The 25,600-nt window shown below is 43.7% G+C and overlaps 1 protein-coding gene across 9 annotated transcripts in view; it reads right to left on the bottom strand.

The window, feature by feature from the left end:
* SULF1 (sulfatase 1) overlaps nt 1–25,600 on the bottom strand; it is a 170,827-nt gene continuing 145,227 nt past the window's right edge. For 6 of the 9 annotated variants that reach the window (XM_080646248.1, XM_080646251.1, XM_080646249.1 and 3 more), the window contains 7 exons: nt 24,414–24,510; nt 23,906–24,000; nt 23,518–23,583; nt 20,204–20,376; nt 17,469–17,611; nt 17,251–17,374; nt 1–2,236 (listed from right to left, as the gene is read on the bottom strand). In XM_080646248.1, the coding sequence (XP_080502374.1) occupies nt 1,455–2,236; nt 17,251–17,374; nt 17,469–17,611; nt 20,204–20,376; nt 23,518–23,583; nt 23,906–24,000; nt 24,414–24,510 (1,480 nt within the window). In that variant the 3' untranslated portion in view covers nt 1–1,454. Of the gene's footprint in view, nt 2,237–14,117; nt 14,184–15,422; nt 15,457–17,250; nt 17,375–17,468; nt 17,612–20,203; nt 20,377–23,517; nt 23,584–23,905; nt 24,001–24,413; nt 24,511–25,600 lie in introns of all 9 variants that reach the window. The other 3 variants (XM_080646253.1, XM_080646256.1, XM_080646255.1) reach the window with 2 other exon arrangements.

Here is a 25,600-nt window from a genome sequence, read left to right as displayed (position 1 = left end):
TAAAGTTTAAACACCTTTTATTCCAAGAAATAATGCTTCTAGACTTTCCTGAAGCCAGAATTGTTCTATAAAAGTATTACAGAATATTACACAAGATTTAAAAACAAAACAAAACATGGTATGCTTCTTAATAACTTGAAGCCTTTTTACAAAGCATATCATTCATGACCATAAATATGTTTCCTCTGTCATTCAGCCGGTGGCACACACATCTGATAAAGAGCTAGTGAATTTTAACATATGTACAGAGTCTACAATAAGGATTTAAAGTTATCGAAGATTCAGTTATACCATTGTAAATTATCTTTAAAAGAGTTTACCTTAAACACTTAAGTCAAACACATAGGTAAATTATGTTTTCTTTATCTAAAAGGAAAATCACTGTTAAGCTATTACTGGGAAGTTGATTAGGATACTGATAACTTTCAATGAGGTAATCCTTTTGCTGGTATTTAAAAATAATATATAACAAGAATGTTTTTAAGAACATGTTTTGAACTATGCCTTTAAAAAATCAGAACTTGGTGAAGGTCTTAATCATACATGTGTTTAAATTATGAAACATTCATGAGTGTTTTATTGGAAACATTCCTTATATAAATTCAAAACGAATATATTTTCTCAACACTTAAGCTTATTAGCCAGGCCAAGAAAACAAAGATAGGGGTGGGGAAAGAATCTTCAGTTTTTTTTATCCTGTTAAGAAAATAAAAATTTAGCTATCTTAAGTATATGATGAACACTTTGAGGCTAGGCACAGAGAGAGCAAGTGATCATTGTTTTGCTTATTTATTTTTGCTGCTAACATCATTAGCCATGCCTTTCTGCTAATCAATTTTAGCAAGTCAAGGGAAACCACATGCAATATTTTCTGGCAAAAGCGTATGTTAAACAATATGGGATCCACACTGTGTGTCATCCTGGGGGTCTATTTTAATCTGTCACACTGAGAGCAAGCAGTGAGACTGTGACAAGCCTGTAAAAAAAAAAGACTAGCCAAACAGACATGGCATTTAGATCTCAAAGTGCAAAATCATTGACCTAAAAGTGATGGCATTAAAAAATTCCAGTGGTTAAAAATGAATCCAAACCACATGATGCAGGCAGTGGAAAGTGTGTTGAAAGTTTCACCAAGGACATCCAGAATCAGAAATGCAGAAGGCACAATTCTAGCCATCTTGGTTGGATAGCATTTGTATATGCATGTCTCTACAACTTTGCAAAGTTAATACTGTTTTAGTATCCACTAAACCAACAAAACTCCACAAATTACCTTTCTCACCTTGACACATAGTGAATTACAGCACCGGTTCCTGTGCGTCCGCTCGCATGCGCACTGGCGTCTACTGCAGGTAGGTACCTAGGGTAGCTTGGAACGTTGGTTGTCTTGATTGCCTTTATTAGTTTACTGACAAAAAGTTAATACTGTGTTTAGGGTAAGGTAACAATTTTGTCTAATCAGTCTCCCTTCTGTGACTTTTCTCCACCTCGTTAGACATGTTCTCCAGGCTGCTGGCGTTACTAGGCTGCTCCAAGGTGGACACTTTGATCGTCTGAGGAGTGGAATCTGGGTCATAAAGCACAGGAAGATACAGCTGATCTTCGGAAACATCTTCTCCTGGACCACCATCCTGGGGAAGGCCTTTCTGGTGCCTGCTGATGGGCTGCAGCCTGGGGTCAAGCTTGAGCACCAGCTCTGGCATGTCACCACCACTGAGGTCAAGTTCAAGATGACTCATCTCTTCATGCTCCATCCATTGGTCAGTTTTATGATTTTTCCAGTGTTCAGAATTCAAACGACTAACTTCTGGAATGTCGTTATTCCATTCAAGTTTACTCTCCGGACTGAATGTTGGTCGGTTCAAATGCAGGGTTTGAAGGTCGGCTGGCAACGTCAGATGAGAGGCTTCCTCAACCATAGGGCTTGGGTCTTCATCTGACTCAGCAGAGGCCATCTCCACCGGCACAGAGGGCTCAGCAGACACAGCCAGGAACCCATCACTTCGAGCAGTTGTAGTCTTACTTGTTTTATTTTGCTCGTGGTGACTGTTCAGCAGTGCAAATACTCTATCTACATCCTCCAAGTAATTAGTCCAGTCAACCAGACTAAGTCTGTAGTTCTGTCTGTACTCATCGATGCTTTCCTTTAAGCTGTGTAAATCCTCCAGGCCTTGCCCGCCGATGTCTGCAGTGGGACTGGGAAGGTTAACCTTCCCATCCATCCCATAACTGGCCTCTGTGAAGAGAGATGAAGATAGATCATTAGTGGAGAAAAGATTTCCTACTTTTAGACAAGCAACTGACATTGTTTTTACAGAGCAAATCAATTTGAAGTATAACACTAAAAAGAATTTCACCCTAGTAATTTATTATCAAGGAGTGGCCTTAGGTTACAAAATTGGGAAGAAGATCAAACAAGTGATAACTGCTAAGACCAGGCAAAGTTAGAGGCTGATGTTTTACCCCTGGCTCTCCTCAAGCCAACTCTGTAACCATGAAATCATGTAAGTCTCTGAGTTCTGGTTCCCTCATCTGTCAAACATGGGAATGCTTGTGTGATAAAACCTTTACTTCTTCTGGGGTTGCTGGGTAAATGGATTTGAAAGTATTTTAAAGTATTAGGCAGAGCTTCGGAAGATATTTTTATTTTATATCCCCTGGTACTTTGTTTAAAAACAAAATTAAATGCAACTAAACTTCCCAAATCAAATACTTAAATCTATCTCTTCGTGTGTTGTTGTTTTTTGCCCTGAAAATCCTATCATAAATCAATCTTAGTGGTTTTCACAGTATGCAGAGAATGCACCCACTTTCTCTCTGATCTTTCTGCATCACTAAGATGACCACAGTCCTGCAGAAAACGCCATCTTTTCTCCAGTTGTGCCCAAGTACTGTTCTAAAGAGGTGGCCTCGATTAATGCAGTAACTAGCAATACAGATAGGCAGGAAAAAGAAGTAAAACTAAACAAAATCCCAAATCTCAGTTTAACGAGAAGACAGAAAATTATATAACCTTCAAATCACCTGTAAGTAAAAAAATGTTAACACCAAATCTCAGCAGAGCTGGATGGCACAAGCCCTAGAAAACAGTATGGACGAGGGCAGAAGGAGGTGAAGATGGAGCCAATAATTGATTTGAAACCATCGCTGGGAAGAATGCCAACCTGAAGTATAAAATATGGTAGCGTCCTGGTACATCACAGAGGTGAGCCCAAGGAAGGGACTTAAGTGTGCATGCATCAAGGTGGCTGTGTGAAAGGTATTGCTTTTGGGAGAAAAGGATACAGAGGAAGGGAGATACACCCTTTGGAAACCAGATCGAAAAGGAAACAAAAGAAGGGAAATTTCAGGTCCTGCAAGAAAAGCAGAAAAACAGAAAATTGGAGGACATGCAATCTCCCACTCCCATCCCCAAATAATAAAAAAATAAAAACATGAAAAAGTATACATGGCTACACCGCCAGAAAAAGATCCTCTTAAATTAGGAATTATAAATACTTCAATTAAATTTACTAATTTAAAATGAAATTAGTAAAAGCAGCCTACATTTACACAAAATTATAACAAATTAATAAGGAATCCATCCTTTTATGAAAATGCCCCGACCAAAATAAACTATGAAGTGAAAAAAGCTGCAACACAACACTGCCAAGTAAATGCAATCAAGCATCTGCGGATGTGAAAGCCACCTTCAATCAGAAATCAGTATGAGCCAAGGCTGCTATGTCCAGACGAGCTCTCCTGCAAGTATCAGGCTCTAGAAAAATAGTTTTTAAAAAATGTAAGCATGCACGGGATACTGTGCATGTCAGCTCTTCTCGAATAGTCTTCTAGCGGATGAGTTTCATTCAACCAAAAAAATCATTGGGGAAACCTCAGCAAAAAGATTGGTGGTGAGCATTTAATATAAGGGGTAGGCAAAAGTAGGTTTAGAGTCGTTTGTATGGAAAATAATACAATAGCCCTAACCAGTTTGGCTCAGTGGCTAGAGTGTCAGCCTGCGGACTCAAGGGTCCCAGGTTCGATTCCTGTCAAGGGCATGTACTTTGGTTGCAGGCACATAACCAGTAGGGAGTGTGCAGGGGGCAGCTGATCGATGTTTCTAACTCTCCATCCCTCTCCCTTCCTCTCTGTAAAAAAAAATCAATAAAATGTATTAAAGAAAATAATACAATAAATAATAATATAAGAATAAACTGCGGACAGGTACAGCCTCTGTGGAAAACAGTATGGAATTTCCCCCCAAAATAAAAAAAATGGAACTCCCATTTGACTCAGTGATCCCACTTCTAGGAATATATCCTAAGAAATCAGAAACACCTATTAGAAAGGATATATGCACCCCTATGTTCATAGCAGCACAATTTACAATTTGGAAACAGTCTAAGTGCCCAACAGCAGGTGAGTGGATTAAAAAACTGTGGTACATCTATACCACTGAACACTACACAGCTGTAAGAAAGAAATCTTACCATTTGCAACAGCATGGATGGACCCGGAGAGCATTATGCTAAGCAAAATAAGCCAGTCAGAGAAAGACAAATATCACATGATCTCACTCATATGTGGAATCTAATGAACAACATAAACTGATGAACAAAAATAGATCTAGAGACAGAAGCACTAAACCGACTGTCAAACCTCAGAGGGATGGCAGGGCAAGATGGGAAGAGATCAACCAATTAACTTGTATGCATATATGCATAATCCACAGACACAGACAATAGGTTGGTGGGGGGCAGGGGCGGGCTAATGGGGGAAAAAGGGGACATATGGCCCTAACCGGTTTGGCTCAGTGGATAGAGCCTGCGGACTGAAGGGTCACAGGTTCGATTCCTGTCAAGGGCATGTACCTTGGTTGCGGGCACATCCCCAGTGGGGGGTGTGCAGGAGGCAGCAGATGGATGTTTCTCTCTCATAGACGTTTCTAACTATCCCTCTCCCTTCTCTCTGTAAAAAATCAATAAAAATATATTAAAAAAAAAAAAATGAGAGAAACCAAGATGGCGGCATAGGTAAACACCTAAACTGCTGCCTCGCACAACAATTTCAAAACTACAACTAAAAGACAGAACGGACACCATCCAGAACCACAGGAAAGCAGGCTGAGTGAAAATTCTACAACTAGAAGGAAGGAGAAAAGCTCACAGAGAATTGGAGGTACGGCAAAGGGTCTTAGTGCGCGCAGAGAGGAAGGGCGGCTGAGAGCCTGGCTGACTTCCTCTGGCGGAAGGGGGAAGGAAGCCTCCGACCGCACTGAACCCCAGTTCCGGGCGAACCCCTGGGGACCCACGCTCTTACGGGGGGAGTCTGGACTCTCGGGCGGAGACTCGAGCTGGGAAAGGCAGAAGTCTGAAGGCGCGCGCGCGCCGGTGCGCACAAAGGCTGCGGGGGTTGCCACAGGCTTTCCCTAGTGGAGGGGAGTCAGAGGATTCTGACTGCACTGAGCCCCAGTTCTGACTGCAGTGAACCCCAGTTCCAGGCGAGCCCCTGGGGATCCATGCTCTTGTGGGGGGAGTCTGGACTCTCGGGCGGAGACTCGGGAGCCGGGGAACGCGGAGGACTGAAAGCGCGCCGGTGCGCACAAGGGCTGCGGAGGTTGCCGCGGGCTTTCCCTGGTGGAGGGGAGTCAGAGGCTCCTGACGGCACTGTGCCCCAGTTCTGACTGCAGTGAACCCCGGTTCCAGGCGAGCCCCTGGGGACCCACGCTCTTGTGGGGGGAGTCTGGACTCTCAGGCGGAGACTCGAGCTGGGGAAGGCGGAGGACTGAAAGCGCACGTGCGCGCAGGGGCGGGGCTGACAGGAAGCCAAGACTGAGGCTCCACCCCATCCAAGCTGAGCACAGAGGCTATTGCAATTTGGCAAGTCTAATCCTATAGGGCTGTCTCCAGCACCGGGCTTCCCCCAGCATAGACACAGCTGATCCTTACAGCCAACTGGCCCGGAGGTCAATTCTTCCCAGTGATACCAACAATAAAGACTTAATTACAACAAGGCTGTACACACAGTCCACAAAGGGGTGCACCAAGAGTGTCCACCTCAGGTTAACTGGGGAAGCAGACCCACTGGACCATATTGGAAACCTAGCACAAATATCTACCTTACCAACTCAGGGAAATCAGTGAAAATGCGGGGTCAAAGAATCAGATCACAAACGAAAGAAATGGAGGAAAACAAACGACTGGATATAGAATTCAAAACCACCGTTATAAGACTTTTTAAGAATATCCTAGAAAAGGCCGATAAATATAACGAGACCCTCGAAGATATGAAAAAGGACCAACTAGAAATTAAACATACACTGACTGAAATAAATATTATACAGAGACCCAACAACAGACTAGAGGAACACAAGAATCAAGTCAAAGAATTGAAATACAAAGAAGCAAAAAACACTCAACCGAAAAAGCAAAAAGCAAAAAAAAAAAATCCAAAAAGTTGAAGATAATGTAAGAAGACTCTGGGACAACTTCAAGCGTACCAACATCAGAATTATGGGGGTGCCAGAAGAAGAGAGAGAGCAAGATACTGAAAACCTATTTGAAGAAATAATGACCGAAAACTTCCCCCTCCTGGTGAAAGAAATAGACTTACAAGTCCAGGAAGCCCACAGAACCCCAAACAAAAGGAATCCAAAGAGGACCACACCAAGACACATCATAATTAAAATGCCAAGAGCAAAAGACAAAGAGAGAATATTAAAAGCAGCAAGAGAAAAACAGTTAATTACCTACAAGGGAGCACCCATACGACTGTCAGCTGACTTCTCAACAGAAACTATGCAGGCCAGACGGGAGTGGCAAGAAATTTTCAATGTGATGAATAGCAAGAACCTACAACCAAGATTACTCTACCCAGCAAAGCTATCATTCAGAATTGAAGGGCAGATAAAGAGCTTCACAGATAAGAAAAAGCTAAAGGAGTTCATCACCACCAAACCAGTATTATATGAAATGCTGAAAGGTATTCTTAAAGAAGAGGAAGAAAAAAAAAGTAAAGAGAAAAATTATGAACAACAAATACATATCTATCAACAAGCGAACCTAAAAATCAAGTGAATTCAAAACCTGAGGAGAATAATCTGGTGAATATAATAGAATCAGGGGCATAGAAAGGGAGTGGACTGATAATTCTCAGGGGGAAAGGGGTATGGGGGGTTCATGAAGAGAATGGACAAAAATCATACACCTATGGATGAGGACAGTGGGGGGGAGGTAAGGGCAGAAGGTGGGGTGGGAAAGGGGTGGAGGGGAGCTATGGGGGGAAAAAGGAGAAATAATTGTAATAATATGAATAAAGATTTATTTAAAATAAAATAAAATAAAACGAGGGAAGGGACAGACATGATAGATGCAACTTCCATTAAAAAAGAAAAAGAAAAAGGGGACATAGGTAATACTTTCAACAATAAAGATTTAAAATAAAACCAAAACTCTGCTTTGAGTACTCACAACTAACCGTAAGCTACTTTTGCCCCACCCGGTATTTATCAGGTCTGGGGGTAAAGCAAAGATAGGAGTGAGGTAAAAAGTATTTTATATGACAAAGTGCAACTAGAAATGAGAAGGAAAATAGAAAAGCGGAAAGAGACTGAGTTAATTCAGGGTATAGTTCAAGTAACAGTAGGGAGTCAAAGAACACTGTTAAAAACTGACCAAAGATAGAAAACTTGGATGCTAGTCAGCAAATTTAGGGTCTACTCTAGCTTCTTAATTCATTTCAAGTTTTGGGATTATAAAATAAAAGGTTTATATTAAGTCCGGTGTGACTCAGTGGTTGAGTGTCGACCAATGAACCAAGAGGTCCCTGGTTCGATTCCCAGTCAGGGCACATGCCCAGGTTGCTGGCTCGATCCCCAGGAGGGGGCATGCAGGAGGCAGCTAATAGATGTCTCTCATCCATGTTTCTATCTTTCTATCTTTTTCCCTTCCTCTCTGTCTGAAATGAATAACAAATAATAAAAGGTTTATATAGAAAAAAAAACTGACCAAAGAGATAATAAAAGGTTAAATATGAAATAGGGACTAGTGCAGGGGTGGGCAAACTTTTTGACTCTAGGGCCACAATGGGTTCTTAAACTGGACCGGAGGGCCGGAACAAAAGCATGGATGGAGTGTTTGTGTGAACTAATATAAATTCAAAGTAAAGGAGCGGAGGGGAGAGCAAGAGAACTGGATAGAACAGCCGGATCCGGCCCGCGGGCTGTAGTTTGCCCACGGCTGGACTAGGGACAATGAATAGGTATAAGTTCAAAGGCAACCAACAGGATCAAAATACTAACTCTTAAGTTCCTAAGGGGGGAAAAAGGGCAACCAGCTTTATAAAGAAGAAGCTATCTATAGAAGACACAATTAAAAATACATAGAAACATAATAATAGCAGATACTCAACCCAAGACAGGTCAAGTGGACTAAAAATAAATAAGAAAATACCAATAATCAGATAGAGGTTTTAATGATGAAGGAAAGCCCTATTTACAATAGCAACAAAGAAGGTAAAGTGCTTATGAATAAACTTAACAAGAACCTTGCAACACAGGTAAGAAAACACTTCAGAAACCTCCCAAAGACCCAGAAGTACAGGACCAAGTAGAAAGATACCCTTTGTTCTTGAATGAAGACTCAGTATCATAACGTTATGAACATTATCTTAGAGCTTGGATGGGGAGCTCAGATGGACCCTGATCCTGAGCGGGGTGGCCATGTGGTGTGAAGAAAGGTTTACCTACCAGTTGGCATGGCTCGTCTAGCAGAGCTCCTGCTGCATTTCCGTGCCCACTTGTCCCTCCTGGCACACTTCTGTGCAGGGGGCAAAGTGCACACGGCGGCCCGACCCTGACCCACATCCTAACATCTCGGACCCTGGGTACCCTCATCGCCTTGGGAGGCTGACCTTACTTCCAGCCCCTACACCCCAGACCTTGACCCATCTCTTGGTCAAGCACCTTAAACAGAAAAGCCCAGCAGTGCCAGCAAGGCAGCTTAAAGTAAATGGAGTCCTGAGATGTGAGCCCGAGGGCATGCCAGGGAAGCTTCACCAGGGCAATGTGGGGCAGGGCAGTGACCTGAGGCTTTCCGGGGGTGCAGACAATGGGTTTGTGTGTGGAAACCTGGTTGCCAATGAGTGATGATGGAGACGGTGGTGGTAATGATGCATAATTTCTCTTTTTGTGTTTCTTATAAAATATGGTAGCATGCTCTGAAATGAGAAGGGCGCTATTCCCTTTCATACACTCTTCTTCATTTAAGTGTTGTACGTCCCATAGTACACCTTACTAATGCCCATCATTGATAGGGTTTGATACATGCCCGACTCTGGTCTCAGCTTCTTACTAGCAAGGCTGGGATTTGAGACCAGTCTGGCTCCAGTGAATGTGCTCTGACCACAGTGTGATACAGCCTCTAACGCACAGCTACGTCCCCATATCCATCTGCCAGGCCTGGGCTGCTGCGATAGGGGAAGATGAATCAAAGAAGCAAAAGCAAGTGGACAGGAGCATGGTTGTCGAGGGGGGGAGCATGATGTGGTCTGCTGGCCTGCACCGAGGACCAGGGAGCTGGCCTGCGGCGTTAGGCTGCCAGACCTGACCGTCTCCCCCACAACCACACGCCGTGTGTGCCCAGCCGGAGCCACCCCACGGCGCCAGGAGCTCGTGTTGGACACCAGAGGGCAGCAGCAGCAGCTCTCACAGGCGATGGGACAAAATAAACATCCGGCCCCTGTCGATCTTATTTTGCAACATAGAAACTATTACTTTCAACTCAAGCCAAAAATTATTTCCGGAGTTTTGGGGGCCACTTGCTAAGCTGTGTCCTTACTCTGAGCTTGATCTAACAGCAAAATGACCAGAATGTGTAAGTAAAAGCCTTTCAGCTACCCCTGCCTCACACACATAGACCACAGCAAAAAAACCCACATAAATAATGAAGATGAATAGGAAACAGACTTGCTTTTCGAAGACCTTTTAAATAAGTCCAAGGATTCGTTTTTGAAAATCCACACAACTGAAGGTAGTTTGAAAACTCTTATTTAGTCCATCTTGTACAAGAGAAATTTTCTAAAGTACACTTGAATTTTCAAATTTTAAATTCTTCAGGTTTGCTTGTCATTTTTTCTCAAAGGCTTTTGTAATGATATTTCATGCTTAACAATGCATCCTAATTAGTTTTCTTAAAGAACCAAGGCTTATGGAACAAATATCTATCCTTCTCAAACTATTCCAAAAATCCAAGAGAAGGAATACTTCCAACCTCTTTTTATGAAGCCAGCATTATCCTAATTCCAAAACCAGATAAAGACACTACAAAGAAAGAAAACTACAGGCCATATCTCTGATGAACATAGATGCTAAAATCCTCAACAAAATATTAGCAAATCGGACCCAGCAATATATTAAAACGATCATACACTATGACCAAGTGGGATTTGAGGGGTTCAAGGCTGGTACAATATTCACAAGTCAATAAATGTGATACATCACATCAACAAACTGAAAGACAAAATCACATGATTATAGTGCTGAGGGAAGGTAACCCTGGCACCTGAGACTTCTGGTCTTTCTCCTTTAAACCTCTGCATCTCAGCCCACAGTCCTTCACGTGTAAAGCCTGAGGGCCGAGGAGACCTTGAAATCCCCAAACCTGCCTCCCATCAGCGTTAAACAGATGAAAATGAGAACTGCACAAGTCCAGTTTATAAGGCTTGTTCATTTTATAAACTATAAAATGATTATCTGGGTCAGCAGATAGCTTTCATTTACAAACCTTATTCAGCCAGAGGGGAGAGTCTTGTCTCAGTCAGTCCTGGGTCTCTTCCCATTTCCTGGGATGGGATTAGAGAGGTGAACTGGGACATTGACCAAGTCTATCACCACATGATGCTTTTTCAAGGAATATTGAAAGTGTTGGTTTTTTATTTCTTTGAAATGGATTTACTTTTTGCTTTCTACTGCTGTTACATTTATTTCACTGTGTTTTAAAAAGTATATTGAAATAAATTTTTGTTGAATTAAAAAAAATCACATGATCATATCAATAGACACAAAAAAGCATTAGACAAAATCCAACACCCTTTTTTGATAAAAACTCTCAGCAAAGTGGGCATAGAAAAATTAGACCTCAACAGGATAAAGGCCATACACGACAAACCTATAGCCAACATCATACTCAATGGGCAAAGCTAAAATCATTTCCCCCAAGAACAGAAACAAGACAGGGAGGTCCGCTTTCACCAGTCTTATTCAACATGGTACTGGAAGTCCTAGCCACATCAGACAAGCTGAAAATATAAAAGGCATCCAAATTGGGAAGGAGGAAGCAAAACTCATTATTAGCAGATGACATGATATTGTATATAGAAAACCCTATAGACTCCACCAAAAAAAAACACAACTATTAGATTTGATAAATGAAATTGGAAATGTAGCAGGATACAAAATTAACACCCAGAAATCCATGGCATTTTTATACACCAATAATGAATTCTCAGAGAAACTAGACAATCTCATTTACCGGTACAACAACAACAGAAAATTAAGATAACTTAGGAATAAACTTAATGAAGGAGGTAGAAGATTTGTACTCAGAAAACTACAGGATGATGAAAAGAGAGGGGAAGATATAAACAAGTGGAAGAATAAACTGTATTCATGGATTGGTAGAGTTAACAATTAAAATATCCTTACTACCCAAAGCAATCTATAGATTCAATGCAATCCCTATTAAATTACCAACAGCATATTTCACAGATCTAGAACAAATACTCCAAAAATTATACGGAACCAAAAAAGACCCTGAATAGCAACAGCAATCTTGAGAGAAAACAACAAAGTTGGAGGGATCACAATAACAGGTATCAACTTATAATGTAATCAGAACCACCTGGTACTGGCACAAGACCAGGCATATAGATCAATGGAACAGAACAGAGAACCCAGAAATTGACCCAAGCCATTATGCTCAATTAATAGTTGACAAAGGAGGCAAGAGCATACAATGTAGTCAAGACAGTCTCTTCAATAAATGGTGGTGAGAAAATTGGACAGATACATGCAAAAAATGAAACTAGACCACCAGCTTACACCACACACAAGAATAAATTAAATGGATAAAAGACTTAAATATAAGTCGTGAAACCATAAAAATCCTAGAAGAAACCATAGGCAGAAAAATCTCTCTCCTAGCAATATGTTTGCAGATACATCTAGAGCAAAAAATACTAAGGAGAAAATAAACAAACAGGACTACATAAAAATAAAAACCTTCTGCATAGCAAAAGAAACCATTTTTAAAGAATGAAAAGGAAGCCCACTGTCAGGAAGAACATATTTGGCAATGATACATCTGATAAAGGGTTACATCCAAAATATATAAGGAACTCATACAACTAAACAAAAGGAAGACCAACAATCCAATAAAAAAATGGGCAAATGACCTAAGTAGACACTTCTCCAAAGGATACTTCTCACCAAGAGACATGAAAACATGCTCAAAGTCACTGGCCATCAGAGAGATGCAAATTCAAATGACAATGAGGTATCACCTCACATTTGTCAGAATGGCTACCATCAACGAATCAACCGACAAGTGCTGGCGAGGATGTGGAGAAAAGGGAACACTAGTACACTGCTGGTTGGAACGCAGACTGGTGCAGCCATTATAGAAAGCAGTTTGGAGTTTCCTCAAAAAATTAAATATGGAACTGCCATTTAACCCAGTGATCCCACTTCTAGGAATATATCCTAAGAAACCCAAAACACCAATCAGAAAGAATGTTTGCACCTCTACATTCATAGCGGCACAATTTACAATAGCTAAGATATGGAAACTGCCCAAGTGCCCATCAGTAGGTGAGTGGACAAAAAAGCTGTGATACATTTACACCATGGAATATTATGCAGCAGCAATAAAGAAGGATCTCTTACCTTTTGAGACAGCATGGAGGGACCTGCAGAGTATCATGCTAAGCGATATAAGCCAGTCAGAGAAAGACAAGGATCACATGATCTTACTCATAGGTGTAATCAAATGAAAAAATAAACTGATGGACAAAATAGATCCAGAGACATAGAAGCATGAAACAGACTGGAATCTCAGAGGGAAGGAGGGGGTGAGTGGGTGGTGTGGAAGAGATCAACCAAAGACCTTGTATGCACATGTGCATAATGCGTAGACACAGACAATAGGGTGGTGAAGGTCTGGGGTGGGGGTGGGGTGGGCTAAAAGGGGTCAATGGGGCAGGGGGAGGGGACATATGTAAAACAACAATAAAGGTTAAAAAAAAAAAGAGCCAAGGCTTCTGAACCCCTGAGCAGTGCCGTGGCTGGAGGGCGGCGTGCTGGTAAACCCATCTGGAGATGGCAGTTTCCCGGCAGCTCCACACACACGGTGGCTGCTTCTGCATTTGCGCCCTTTCAATTCCCACAGGATACAGCGAGCGGGGAAAGCCACATCCAACTCGGCATTTGGGTGTCCAGTGAGTGCCCAGGCGTGACAGGCGAATGCTCTCAGTAACCCTGTTCCACGATTTCCTGCCTGCAACATGGTAGCCATGGAAAGGTCGCTTGCCTCACCAGTTACGGAATGGTGGCTTATGAAAATGCCAGTCATTCTGAGTTAGACAGTATCCTTAGATCTGGCCTTTGGTAAGGAATTGAGAAAAACAAGCAACAGGTATTCACCCTGCACACATGCTTTCTGTGGCCACAAGACCAGAGACTAAGGTTTTCAAAGCTGTCCCCGTCAACCTCAGAAATGATGGAGTTGGCCTTGTTTAGAGGTGGTGGCAGGGATGAGGGAAGGGAGAGCCCCGGGTGCTTGCATTTAACTCCAGCTGAAGAGCAGGTAAGCACTCTTCATCTCAAAGGTGTCCAGGGAAGACACGATGGAGAAGAACGCTGACTCAGCTCTGACCACACTGTGTCCTTAATAACCTGTCATATCCTTTACCTCTCCCATGAGAGACACAAAAGGCCACACCAAAAATCCCTTAGCTGTAAATCTGAGTGCATAACAAAATAACCATAAAGACAATATCCAGCGTCAGGGCCATTTAACATGTCACACTTCGGAGGTGTCTTTATGGGCCCCCGGAAGCAATGCAGGCGTATGGGGTATTACCTCGTCAGCCCATATCCCGGGTGAGACCAGCTTAAGAGGGGGTTCTTCTGCTCGGTCCTACGTGGGCTACGGGTGATGCGGGTCGGGGTTGGGGGACATCAAGGACAGGAGAGACGACAGAGAGGGGAGAAAAAGAAGAGATACAGAAATGTTATCAAGTAGCCTCAGAAGTCCAGCTTTCCTTGTTTCGTTTGGTTATATCTTCCCACCACTGTTCCTACTGTTTCGCTTCTGGTCCCACTTGAGCAGCCCTCTAAGAGGAGGGACCGGATGGGGTGTGTGTGTGGGGGGGTGGACAGGGATCCCTGAAACACCAACATTCTTTAGTTTCTGAGACGATGTCAGTATGAATGGCACCAGTTAAGTCCACGTGCCTTTGATGGAAGTTTTTCTCCCCTGAGGATTCATTAACTAGGGTGCTGACACATCGGTGCCTCACTTGCCCCAAAATAGAGGTGGTAAGGACAGACCGTCTTGCCCCACACGGCATATTTCTGACAAACCCGCCTGAGGTCTGTGCTTGGAGTGGAAAACAGGCAAGGGCTGACGAGGCCGGGTGACCAAGTGACATGGCCACCAGGCATCTGGGTCCCTGGTCTGGAGCATGAGGAGGTAAGAGGGATGGCTGGGAGTTGGAGGGGGACAGGATCACTGGGTCGAGGCCTGTTTAGGAAGTTTGTGTGTCGGACAGCATTGTCTGCGAGCTATGTTGACACCTCCCTGCATGTCTTACTCCTGGTCCCCTGTCCCCAATCCCAGCACCTGCTCTTCAACCACCAACCCCTGCAGAGCCTTGTGAGTCACATCCCTGCTGCTTTTCACCAGCAACGCTCATCAAGAACTGCTAACAAGGAACCTCTTCCACTTCCGCTCTAGAATGCTCCTCAAATCCCCATTACTCTTTCTGTGCTCTTGACGTTCTAGTTCATAAAGATCTCTAACCAGTTTCCATGAAGCCCCTCCAGCGAATCAATGTGTAAGCACCACAAGGAACATCCTTCTCCCCACCCTCTCCCCAGGCCCCCGCTTCACATCATTCCACGCTGACAAGCATCATTCAACAAGCACACAAGCACCGGAGTGCGTAAATGCTCCGAGACGCCGTGTGGTGACAGTGAGCTGATGTCAAAACAAAAGGACAGATCTGGAACCAATGGCACGAGGTGGTGGCCAGTGCTGTTAGGAAAAGCATGCACCCCAGCTATGCTCTGTGCAATGAGGTAAGAAACGGAAATTAGTTGAAATGGCTGGATCATGCAGTTATTGGGAAAGAAGCTGCCAGGGAGAATAAAAAAGGGTGGATACCTGTGTAGGTCATAGCTTCCTCCATCTTTATTTCCTGATTGAGGAAAATACAAGAGTAATTTATGTTAGTGTTAGGACTCATAAAACCGTTCACTACATAGATTGCCCATGCACAACACCTACGTCCTAGAGAGAAACAAAATGTGTTAGATACACAGAGCCGAAGTCCAACAGAGCTTTTCTACTGGGTTCAAAACGAGGATCAAAAGCTATAAATAGAGGTTTAAGATAAATCACATAAGAGCTTTCACATGAAAAACGGGTGGGGTGGAGAAAGGAGGAGAGGCCTTGTAAAAACAGTAAGAAAGTGCTTCCAGAAGTCTGTGTAAGTCTCGGTAAAAGTTACGTTTGGGTTATTTTTAGACAAAACACTTGGCAAAAAGGGCCAATAATCACCTCCCTCAGGAACCGTCTAGAAAGCAGAGAGGACGACGTGAAGTCTGAGGGCAGTAACTGCGCCCACCTGGCGAGTCACTTCGCCATGAATCCGCGTGGTCAGGTTTCACTAAGTGGAGTTGTTCTGTCATCACCAATAAGCGTGCTGTGCTCTTTGGGGGCAAAGTATCTGGGTGTAATATTTCCAGTGCCTCTAAGAATTGCTCCAGTTCCCAGGCCTTTGTGGGCTTTTGTTTTTTTTGTAAGGTTTGAAGAAAAGGTTCACAGACAAGCAGGGGATCCGAAAAGATCTGAGTGGAGCGGGGTCAGTGACCAAAGGACCTAGTTTGCGAGTCGGGGCTGGACTCTTCGGGCTGCCAGTCCTTGCCCTGGTGCGAGCGGAGAGGTGTTGATGGGCAGCCGACACAGGGCCCCTCTTGTGGGATCTATCATTTCTTATGGGGCTCTCGCGGCTCGAAAGCCTTCAGGACCAACGATGGTGGAAATGACAGGTGGGGATGTTGGCCCTTTTCGGATCCCCCCTACCCTCCACCTTTCAAGTCAATGACTCAGGGAGCTGCTCGGGACCCACTGAGACACAGGCTGTGAAGGACACAGAAAACTCAGCCTCACAACAGAGGTTCCTGCAAATGGCTCCCTGCAGCCTGTGTCCAGCTCTTCATTCACCCTTTTGGGGTTGGTATGCTGTGCCGTCACCAGGAGGCCAGCTTCCGGTCCTCCTCCTTCCTTCTGCGGACAGCTGGTATTTACATTTCTAGGAGAATCCTGAGAAAATAAGTATTCTCATTCACGGCGGGATGGACAGTGCATCCCCACGGGCCAAAGGAGAAATAAATTTAGCGTTGCAGACCAGGGAGGGAACATCTGCTCGATTCCACGCAGGCCCTCTTATCCTTTTAGATCCCAAGACAATGAATGGCTCCAACAGCTCTAATTTCAGATGGAAAATCCCAGCGAGAGAAATCAATGCACAATGTCATGGGCTTGGGTCCAACTGGGGGAGCTCCAAATTGTGATAAGTAAAAACAGGGCACGGTGTGCTTCCATCCAAATTCTCTCTCTCAAAAAAAAAAAAAAAAAAATCTCCCACTTTACCTAGAGTATATCTTATGACTGTTGACAGCAAAAACAAATCAATCCCCCATGCTTTCACCCCATCCTCCAGGGGATGCTTCTATCCGGAACCGAGGTTTACTAATCGAAGTCCTGTGGGAGAGGCTGGGACACAACGCTCACCAAATCTCCGGGTGCGTTCAACTTTTCATTCAGGCACCCAGAGCTAAATTTAGAGAAGAAATTGTGTTTGGAACTGTCTGGGTAGATTTCCCTGCAAGTGTATGTTTCTATGCATATAAACATTTCAAAGGCAGGAAACTTGAAAACACAAAGAATTTTCCAGGTAACACAGAAAAAACAAATTGTGTTTCCTTACCCACGTCAAGGCCCTTCGGTCTTGGGTTGCACTGCTTATACCCTTGGCAGCTTCTGAGTTCCATGAGCTGGACGTGCAGCTGATTCAAAATGCCCCGCTCCACCGTGTGCACCGTGTTTGTGAGCTGTGGACGGAGAGGCCAGGGCGATCTAGTTAGGCTCCTGAGCTGCTTATTCTATTTTCAATCACCTCCACGGGATGAAAACACACAGACTTACCTGATAAGGATCTGTATTCATATCAAAATACTCCAAAAAGCCAGTGGCGAACTCGCAGAAAAGAAAATTATGCGTCTCATTAACTGTGCGCAAACACCAGTAGGTGTTGTTGTTAGAACTCGTGCAAGCACAGAAAGAGCCCACTGTGGGTGAGAAAGAAAACAGAATGAAAGGATGAAAAAACCGGAGGCAGGCTAGCCATTCCAATGCTGCCGCATCATTACGCTTTAAGATTCACATTTTCTTTCTTAAAAGTCCTCTGTGGGTAGATAGTAATAATAACTATATCCGCGCCCCCCCCGCCCCCCCCGCCCCCGCTTTTCTGTACAGATTTGCTGTGAGATGTGAGTTGATTTGACCTTGGACCAGGTACTTTGCTTCTTTGTTTACTTGTTTGTTTATTCAGCTGGTATTTATTGAGCATCTCCTTTGTGTTGGGGTCCAGCACCTCACAGGCATGGTCTGGTCTCTTGAGAAACATACAGTCTAGTTGGGGTCACAAATGTTAAGCAAGCAGCAGAAAATCTTAGAAAACCCCCCCCCACACACAAACCGTGTAGTTACAAATGTGCTAAGTTCTATGGAGAAAACAAATGGGCTGACAGTATAGAAAAGGGGCTTACGTCGGCCGAGGCACAGGGGAGGTCTCCGTGAGAAGTGACGTTACAGGGGAACCGTGAGGGTGAGTAGGTCTGTGATAGGCACAGGGCTTTGGGTAAGTGCTGGGTCGAAGCCTTTATGGACCAGTGTGTGCAAAGGCCCTGAGGTGGGAGGGAGCTTCAGATGCTTGAGGAGTAAGAAAAGCCAAGTGGCTGACGTAGGTGAGCGTGGGAGGAGATGGGTCAGAGTGAAGCAGGAGTGTGGACACAGGGCTTTGTTACAGGGTAAGGATTTTGCTCTTTATCCTAAGAAAAACCGGATATCACTAAGCGATGACTCTGAATCCTCTGAGCAGAACAGACTGGCAATAGCAAGAGAAGAGTCTGGGAGACAATGGGTTTTGCAGAGGATGAGGTAAGAAATGGTGGGATGGTCACAGCTCGGGTGGGTGCAGCTGGTAGAGGTCTGAGTCACCTCCTGTGTGAGTTACGAGCAAACTGCAACTTCACATTTCTCAATACTTCATCTTTGAAGGGGCTTGCCAGCCCTGACACAACAAATCTGTCACTTCCTCAGGACCTCGCTCCTGCTATTCCCTCTGCCCGGGGTGTTGCCCCCTACCACCCAGGACCCCCTTTCACACCGACTGCTTCTTTGAATCCTTTAGTTTTCAGCTTAAACGTCACCTCTTAGAAAGGCCCATCAGCCCCACCCTCTCGAAGCGGTCCCTGTTAATAACTTCGCTAACCCTCTCCTTATAGCATCACCACACTTTGTAATTATTTCACTTTCTTTTTATGGTACCTCCCCCCACCCACCCCCACCCCCCGCAGCTAGAATGTAAGTGTCATGAGGGCAGAGAATGAGGTACGTCTTGTTCATTGTTGTGTCCGCAGGGCTCAGCCCAGGGCCTGGCGGAGAACAGACCCCAGCCATCTGAATGACCCTCAGAGATCCCCGCACCCCGCTTTAGGAAAGCACGTTAAAAGTTAAATGCTACGCCTTGAAGAGTTTGCTCAGCCTTCATGTGACTAGACTTCAATGCAAACATGGACACTAAGATAAGAAGCATCAAGGCAGAAAAACAAAAAGCTGCACAGATAAGCCCTAGACGACCCTCCCCCCACGCCGACTCCCCTTCCTCCCCGCCTCCCTGAGAATAGTCTGGGGTCCTGCACATCTCCAAATCCCAGTTTGAGAAACACTGACCCAGGGGGTGTTTCAGCTGCTCCTCGGGATCACAGGCCTTCAGTCAGATAACATGCCACAGAAGTTAGGGTGTTATTTCTCTGTGACCCAAGCCACTATAGCAATATAAGCATTAATTGGAAATACACAAGTGTGGCCCTGGCCGGTTTGGCTCAGTGGATGGAGTGTTGGCCCATGGATGGAAGGGTCGTGGGTTCGATTCCCAGTCAAGGGCACATACCTCAGTTGCAGTCCATCCCTGCCCCAGTCTGGGCAAGTGCGGGAGGCAATCAGTCAATGTGTCTCTTTCACATTGATCTTTCTCTTTCTCTCTCTCTCCTCCTCCTACCTCCCTCCCACTCTCTCTCTCTCTCTCTCAAGATCAATGGAAAAAATATCCTCAGGTGAGGTTTAAAATAAACAAGTGCGCAAGTGTATTCCATATCCTCAGCGATCCTGTAAAACCAGATACTTTGCGGTGTCCCTAATATTCTGCAAGCACAGTGCCAGGTACTGAAGGGGACTGACTCAGTAGGATATGGACCCTGCCTTTGAGGAGCTTTACTTCCTGTATTACACATAGAGTACGCACTTGAACTAGAGCAGAAACAACATATGTTTGTGGTAAATTTGTCATCGTTATTTAGTTGATTCGCTATAGAGCAGTCTTCCTGGGAGGCTGGGTACTGTGGGAAACATCAGGAGAAAAACCCAGAGAGAGCTCAGCATTTTCAAACAAAATTTCAAAACAAATTTCTAAAAAAATAAAAAGCAATTTTTGGCAAAATGATTCTAGTTGCCAGCACGGAAAATAACATGAGGCTCCTCTCTTGGATGATTCCAGAGTCTGGCTGCATTTGCTGGAAGCCTCGTCTACGTGCCTGCAGTTGAGTCACTGTGTCTCTGTGGCGGCCGTAAGAGGTAGTTAGAAAGAACGAGGGACTCACGGTTCCAGAAGGGGGCCGTCTGCCAGTGGTTGTTGTCATGAGTGAAGCAGGTCAGGCCGGGAAGGCTGCACTCCTCTCCCTTCCTCTGGCGCTTTTTCTCCTTCCTCTCCTTCCTCCTCCTCCGGTTCTCCTTGAAAAGCTGCAGCTTGCTGTCCACTTCTTGAGCGGCCTCCCTATTCCCATAGAAGGCATATTGTCTTTTTTATTTTTAACATTCCATTAAAAGACTACTAGATTTAATAAATGAATTCAGCAATGTAGCAGAATTATAAAATTAACACCCAGAAATCTATGGCATTTTTATACACCAATAATGAACTCTCAGAAAGAGAAACTAAAAAAAAAAAAAAAACCCATTTACCAGTGCAACAAAAAAATTAAGATACTCAGGGATAAACTTAACCAAGGAGATAAAAGACTTGTACTCAGAAGACTATAGGACATTGAAAAAAGAGAGAGGAAGATATAAACAAGTGGTAGAATATACCATGTTCATGGATTGGTAGAATTATCATCATTAAAATATCCATGTTACCCAAAACAATCTATAGATTCAACACAATCCCTATTAAAATACCAAAAGCATATTTCATAGACCTAGAACAAACTCTCCAAAAATTTAGATAGAATCAAAAAAGACTCTGAATAGCTGCAGCAATCTTGAGAGTTGGAGGGATCACAATACTAGATGTCAAGTTATACTATAAAGCCACTGTACTTAAAACAGCCTGGTACTGGCACAAGAACAGACATATAGATCAATGGAACAGAACAGAGAACCCAGAAATTGACCCAAGCCATTATGCTCAATTAATATTTGACAAAGGAGGCAAGAGCATACAATGGAGTCAAGACAGTCTCTTCAATAAATGGTGTTGGGAAAATTGGATAGATACATGCAAAAAAAAAAAGAAATTAGATCACCAACTTACACCATACACAAAAAATAAACTAAAAATGGATAAAAGGCTTAAATGTAAGTCATGAAACCATAAAAATCCTAGAAGAAACCATTGGCAGCAAAATCTCAGATATCTCTGGTAGCAATAGTTTTACCAACACATCTCCTAGGGCAAAGGAAACTAAGGGGAAAATAAACAAATGGGACTACATTAAAATAAAAAGCTTCTGCACAGCAAAAGAAACCATCAACAAAACAACAAGAGGACCCACTTCACGGGAGAACTTATTTGCCAATGATACATCTGATAAGGGCTTAATCTCCAAAATTTATAGAGAACTCATACAACTTAACAAAAGGAAGATAATCCAATTAAAAATGGGCAAAGGACCCAAATAGACACTTCTCCAAAGTGGACATACAGAAGGCCAAGAGGTATATGAAAAAAATGCTCAAAGTCACTAATCACCTGGGAGATGCAAATGAAAACAACAATGAGGTATCACCTCACACCTGTCAGAATGGCTATAATCAACAAATCAACAAAGGACAAGTGCTGGCAAGAATATGGAGAAAAGGGAACCCTAGTGGGAATGCATACTGGGGTAGCCTCTGTGGAAAACAGTACGGAGTTTCCTCAAAAAATAAAAAATGGAACTCCCATTTGACCCAGTGATCCCACTTCTAGGAATACTAGTATATCTTAAGAAATCAGAAACACCAATCAGAAAGGATATATGCACTCCTATGTTCTTAGCAGCACAATTTACAATAGCTAAGATTTGGAAACAGCCTAAGTGCCCATCAGCAGATGAATGGATTAGAAAACTGTGGTACATCTGCACAATGGAATACTGCACAGCTATAATAAAGAAAGAACTCTTACCATTTGCAACAGCATGGATAGACCTGGAGAGCATTATGCTGAGCAAAATAAGCCAGTCAGGGAAAAATAAGTATCACATGATCTCACTTATATGTGGAATCTAATGAACAACATAAACCAATGAACAAAAATAGATTGAGAGACATCGAAACATTGACCAGACTGTCAAACCTTAGAGGGAAGGCAAGGGAGGGAAAGTGGGTGTAAAGAGACCAACCAATGAACTTTTATGCATTTGTGCATAACCCGTGGACACAGACAAAAGGGTGGTGAAGGCTTGGGGTGAAGTCTGGGGGGGCGCTGGGAGAGGTCAATGGGGGAAAAAGGGGACGTATGTAATACTTTCAACAATAAAGATTTTTTAAAAAAGGAAAACTTGTTAAGGAAAAATAAATAAGTAAATAAATAAATAAAGCTCATAATTAAAAAAGGGGGGGGGAGGGGATATTTTCAATGACCAGAAAGCAACTTGTTAGTTAAAAATAGGATTATTGCTACAAACCTCGCACCAAGTATTTAGGGACATGATAATAGACACGCAATAATAGACCACCTTTATTTTCCACAGAGGCCCTCCAATCAGCAATAGGACAGTTCATTGTGACAGCTCTCTTGGAATTCTCCCTCAACAACATCAACACTTTCTTCCTTGTTGAGCAGCAGAGTCTGCTAGCTCCCTCTCTGGACAAATGGCTTCACTTCCTGGTGGCTCAGTAGCCGGCAGCCATGAAGTCAACGGCTGGATTAGATGGCTTGCATTAGAAGGTTTCTAAAATTCTTTGACCAGCCAAAACCGGTTTGGCTCAGTGGATAGAGTGTCGGCCTGCGGACTCAAGGGTCCCAGGTTCGATTCCGGTCAAGGGCATGTACCTTGGTTGCGGGCACATCCCCAGTGGGGGCTGTGCAGGAGGCAGCTGATTGATGTTTCTAACTCTCTATCCCTCTCCCTTCCTCTCTGTAAAAAAAATCAATAAAATATATTTAAAAAATAAATAAATAAAATAAAATTCTTTGACCAGTTCGACAATATAGGCTTGGGTAGAATTGTCGTCTTTTTATTATCTTGGTTTTTTCAGAAGGGATCAAATTTTGTGGAGACTCATATACTAAATCCCCTTCCCTGGCAAATGTTACTTATTATTGAAAAAATATGTGTATTTCTTCCAACTTTCAGAATTCCCCATGATGGCTGGCTGCTCTATAGCACACACTGAGCTAATCCAGAGAGGCCATCTCCCAGGCACCGTGCGCAGAAAGCCGAGCCTGCACGGAGTGAAATCCAGGTACCATGCAAGCATCAGCAAGAGCCCACAGAGAATCAGAGCAGAACTCCGCTCGGCTGCCTCTAGAGGGGGCCATCGCAAGGTGTAGGGTTTGCTTTCACCTTCTGGAGCTACATGCCTTCCCAGTTGCATCTACATTTTTCCCCCCCACCCGAGCAGGCTCACAGAAGTCCCTGCAGCCTTTCAGAAGAGCCTAGTGAACAGTCCTTCACTCCCAGCAAATGAGGGAAACAGAGTCACTTACTTGAATGGGTGGAGATGGCTCTTTAATTTCTCCTGCCTTTTTACACCTTTTTCTTTATTGTAGTAGCTACAGGCAAGAAGACGAAAAAGTGAGTCTTCATCAGCATGCATTTGTTAAACAGTTTATTTTATAAAAAGAAAGCAAATAGAAGGCAGTTACTTTGTTGTAACTATCTCAGCTTAATGGGACTTTAAATTTTCTTTTTTCCCTAACTGTCTACTTAAGTTTACAACATTTAATTCGATGGAGGATATTTTAGGTCATTACAAATACGTGACAATGCACTTATTAAGCTTTCTGTTGGTAAGAGCGAAGCAGGCCTAACCCTAAACAGGCCTGTGCAAAAAACGAGTCTGCAAAGGAGACCACGGGAGGGGCCCACGCTCACCTCTGCTTACTGCAGACACAGTCCTCGGGCTTCCTCCTCTTCAAGTGCCCTCTCACTTCTCTCAGATTCTTAATTTTATCTTGCAGAGCTTCAATCTGGGGAACAGGCAACTCAACAATTACATCTGCAGGATTGTCTGTGCTAACTACCTTCCTTCTCACCTTATTTCTGTGTTCCATAAGCGTAGCCATTCATCTGAGATGATAATTAATTTGGGGACAAACCAAGCATAGAATCTATTTCCCTCTATATTCCAACGGATGTCTTATCATAAACATGAACAGATGTCTCTTTTATAACCGAATTATTTTCTCATAGAAATTTCAGAAGGTCATTGAGTCGGTTCCCATTCTCTCCTCACAATCTGTTTTTTGGTCAGGACTATCACTATCTCACTGGAGAATGAGAAACACCTTGCTATTCTATTTTCCACGTAATTATAAACAGATGACGTGCACACACAGTCTGTGCCACCGGTAGGGCTTCCAATCTCGCAGCCACGGCTCACCTCTTTGTCAATGTATGCCTTGTGGTCCTTCCATGCTCTGGCTGACTGATAGAGTTCTCTCTCACAATGGATGGTATCATTTGGAAGAATAAAGCACCTGCCAAAACAAACAAGAAGCATTAGAAGTAGGTTTATATTCTAATATTAAGAAAAGCATTAGAAATAGCAAAGGGAACTTAATTGTCCCTCTAAACCCTTAATTGGGAAACCAGCTATAGTTTGCAGCGGAGCCATAGAGCCGGGTAAGTGGGAATGTCTCCCGGCTACTGGTGTGGGTAGAGGATGCTTAGTGATCACCACTCAGATCACCTTTCAAGGCAGCTCTCCATGTTCCGTCCCCATGAAAAGATACAGTTTTTGAAAGCCCCATCCAATATTGTAGGGAAAAAAGAGGCTTCCGCAGCTATCATGGAAATGACTTGCTTGTCGAAATGCAGTTAGAAGGAGCTTATTCATCGCATTCACTTCATTACAAAGAGCCTGCCTGAAGTGCCCCATTACATCTGAAGCAAAGCAGCAGCCCCAGGGATAGAGAGCTGGTGGGATATGAGGTCGACATAGAACGTAAAAGAAAAATCCTGATCTCAATCTCTAAGCATATAACGGTAACAGCCACAGGCACCTGGGGACCAGTCCCAAAGATAAACATCTCGGCAGGGCTCGTGGCATCCTGCCTCCCCGAAGGGATGAAATGAAAGACGAAACAAAAATTTTGCTAATAAATTCAGAGGGAAATTACTTCTCCGTCAAAGGAATAAATCGTTTGGAAAGAACTGAAAAACCAACCCAGCCCATTAAAGCTGAGGGGAGCCATCTCCCTCCCCTGTCTCCATGACTCCTGAGGCCCTTGCTCTTGGGGATCGGACAGGTGAGGTGTTTCTGCGTCTAACGTCCGTTCCCAGCCAACGCCATCTCTCTGGGAGCTTCTGCAGGACCCAGAGTTCTCCCTTGATCTGAGCCTCCTTTCTGAGGCTGTGACTGCAACTACTCTGAGCCACTGTGACCACCAGCATGAGGAGCCCCTAACCAGTCTGGGTGATGGTTTCCCACCGTTTTCTAGATGCCCACCAAGGTAGCTTCTTAACGGCAGCGCTCCATGCCTGCTAAGTCAAGACGCGACAGAATCACTCTGGCTAAATTCCCAGCTGACCAGCCTAATGTGAAACTGAACCCAAAGCACACATCCA

The sequence above is a fragment of the Plecotus auritus genome (genome assembly GCF_963455305.1).
Source record: "Plecotus auritus genome assembly, chromosome: 11".
Taxonomy (NCBI): Eukaryota; Metazoa; Chordata; class Mammalia; order Chiroptera; family Vespertilionidae; genus Plecotus; species Plecotus auritus.
Note: the sequence above shows the minus strand (reverse complement) of the source record. Positions and strands in the feature narration are given on the sequence as shown.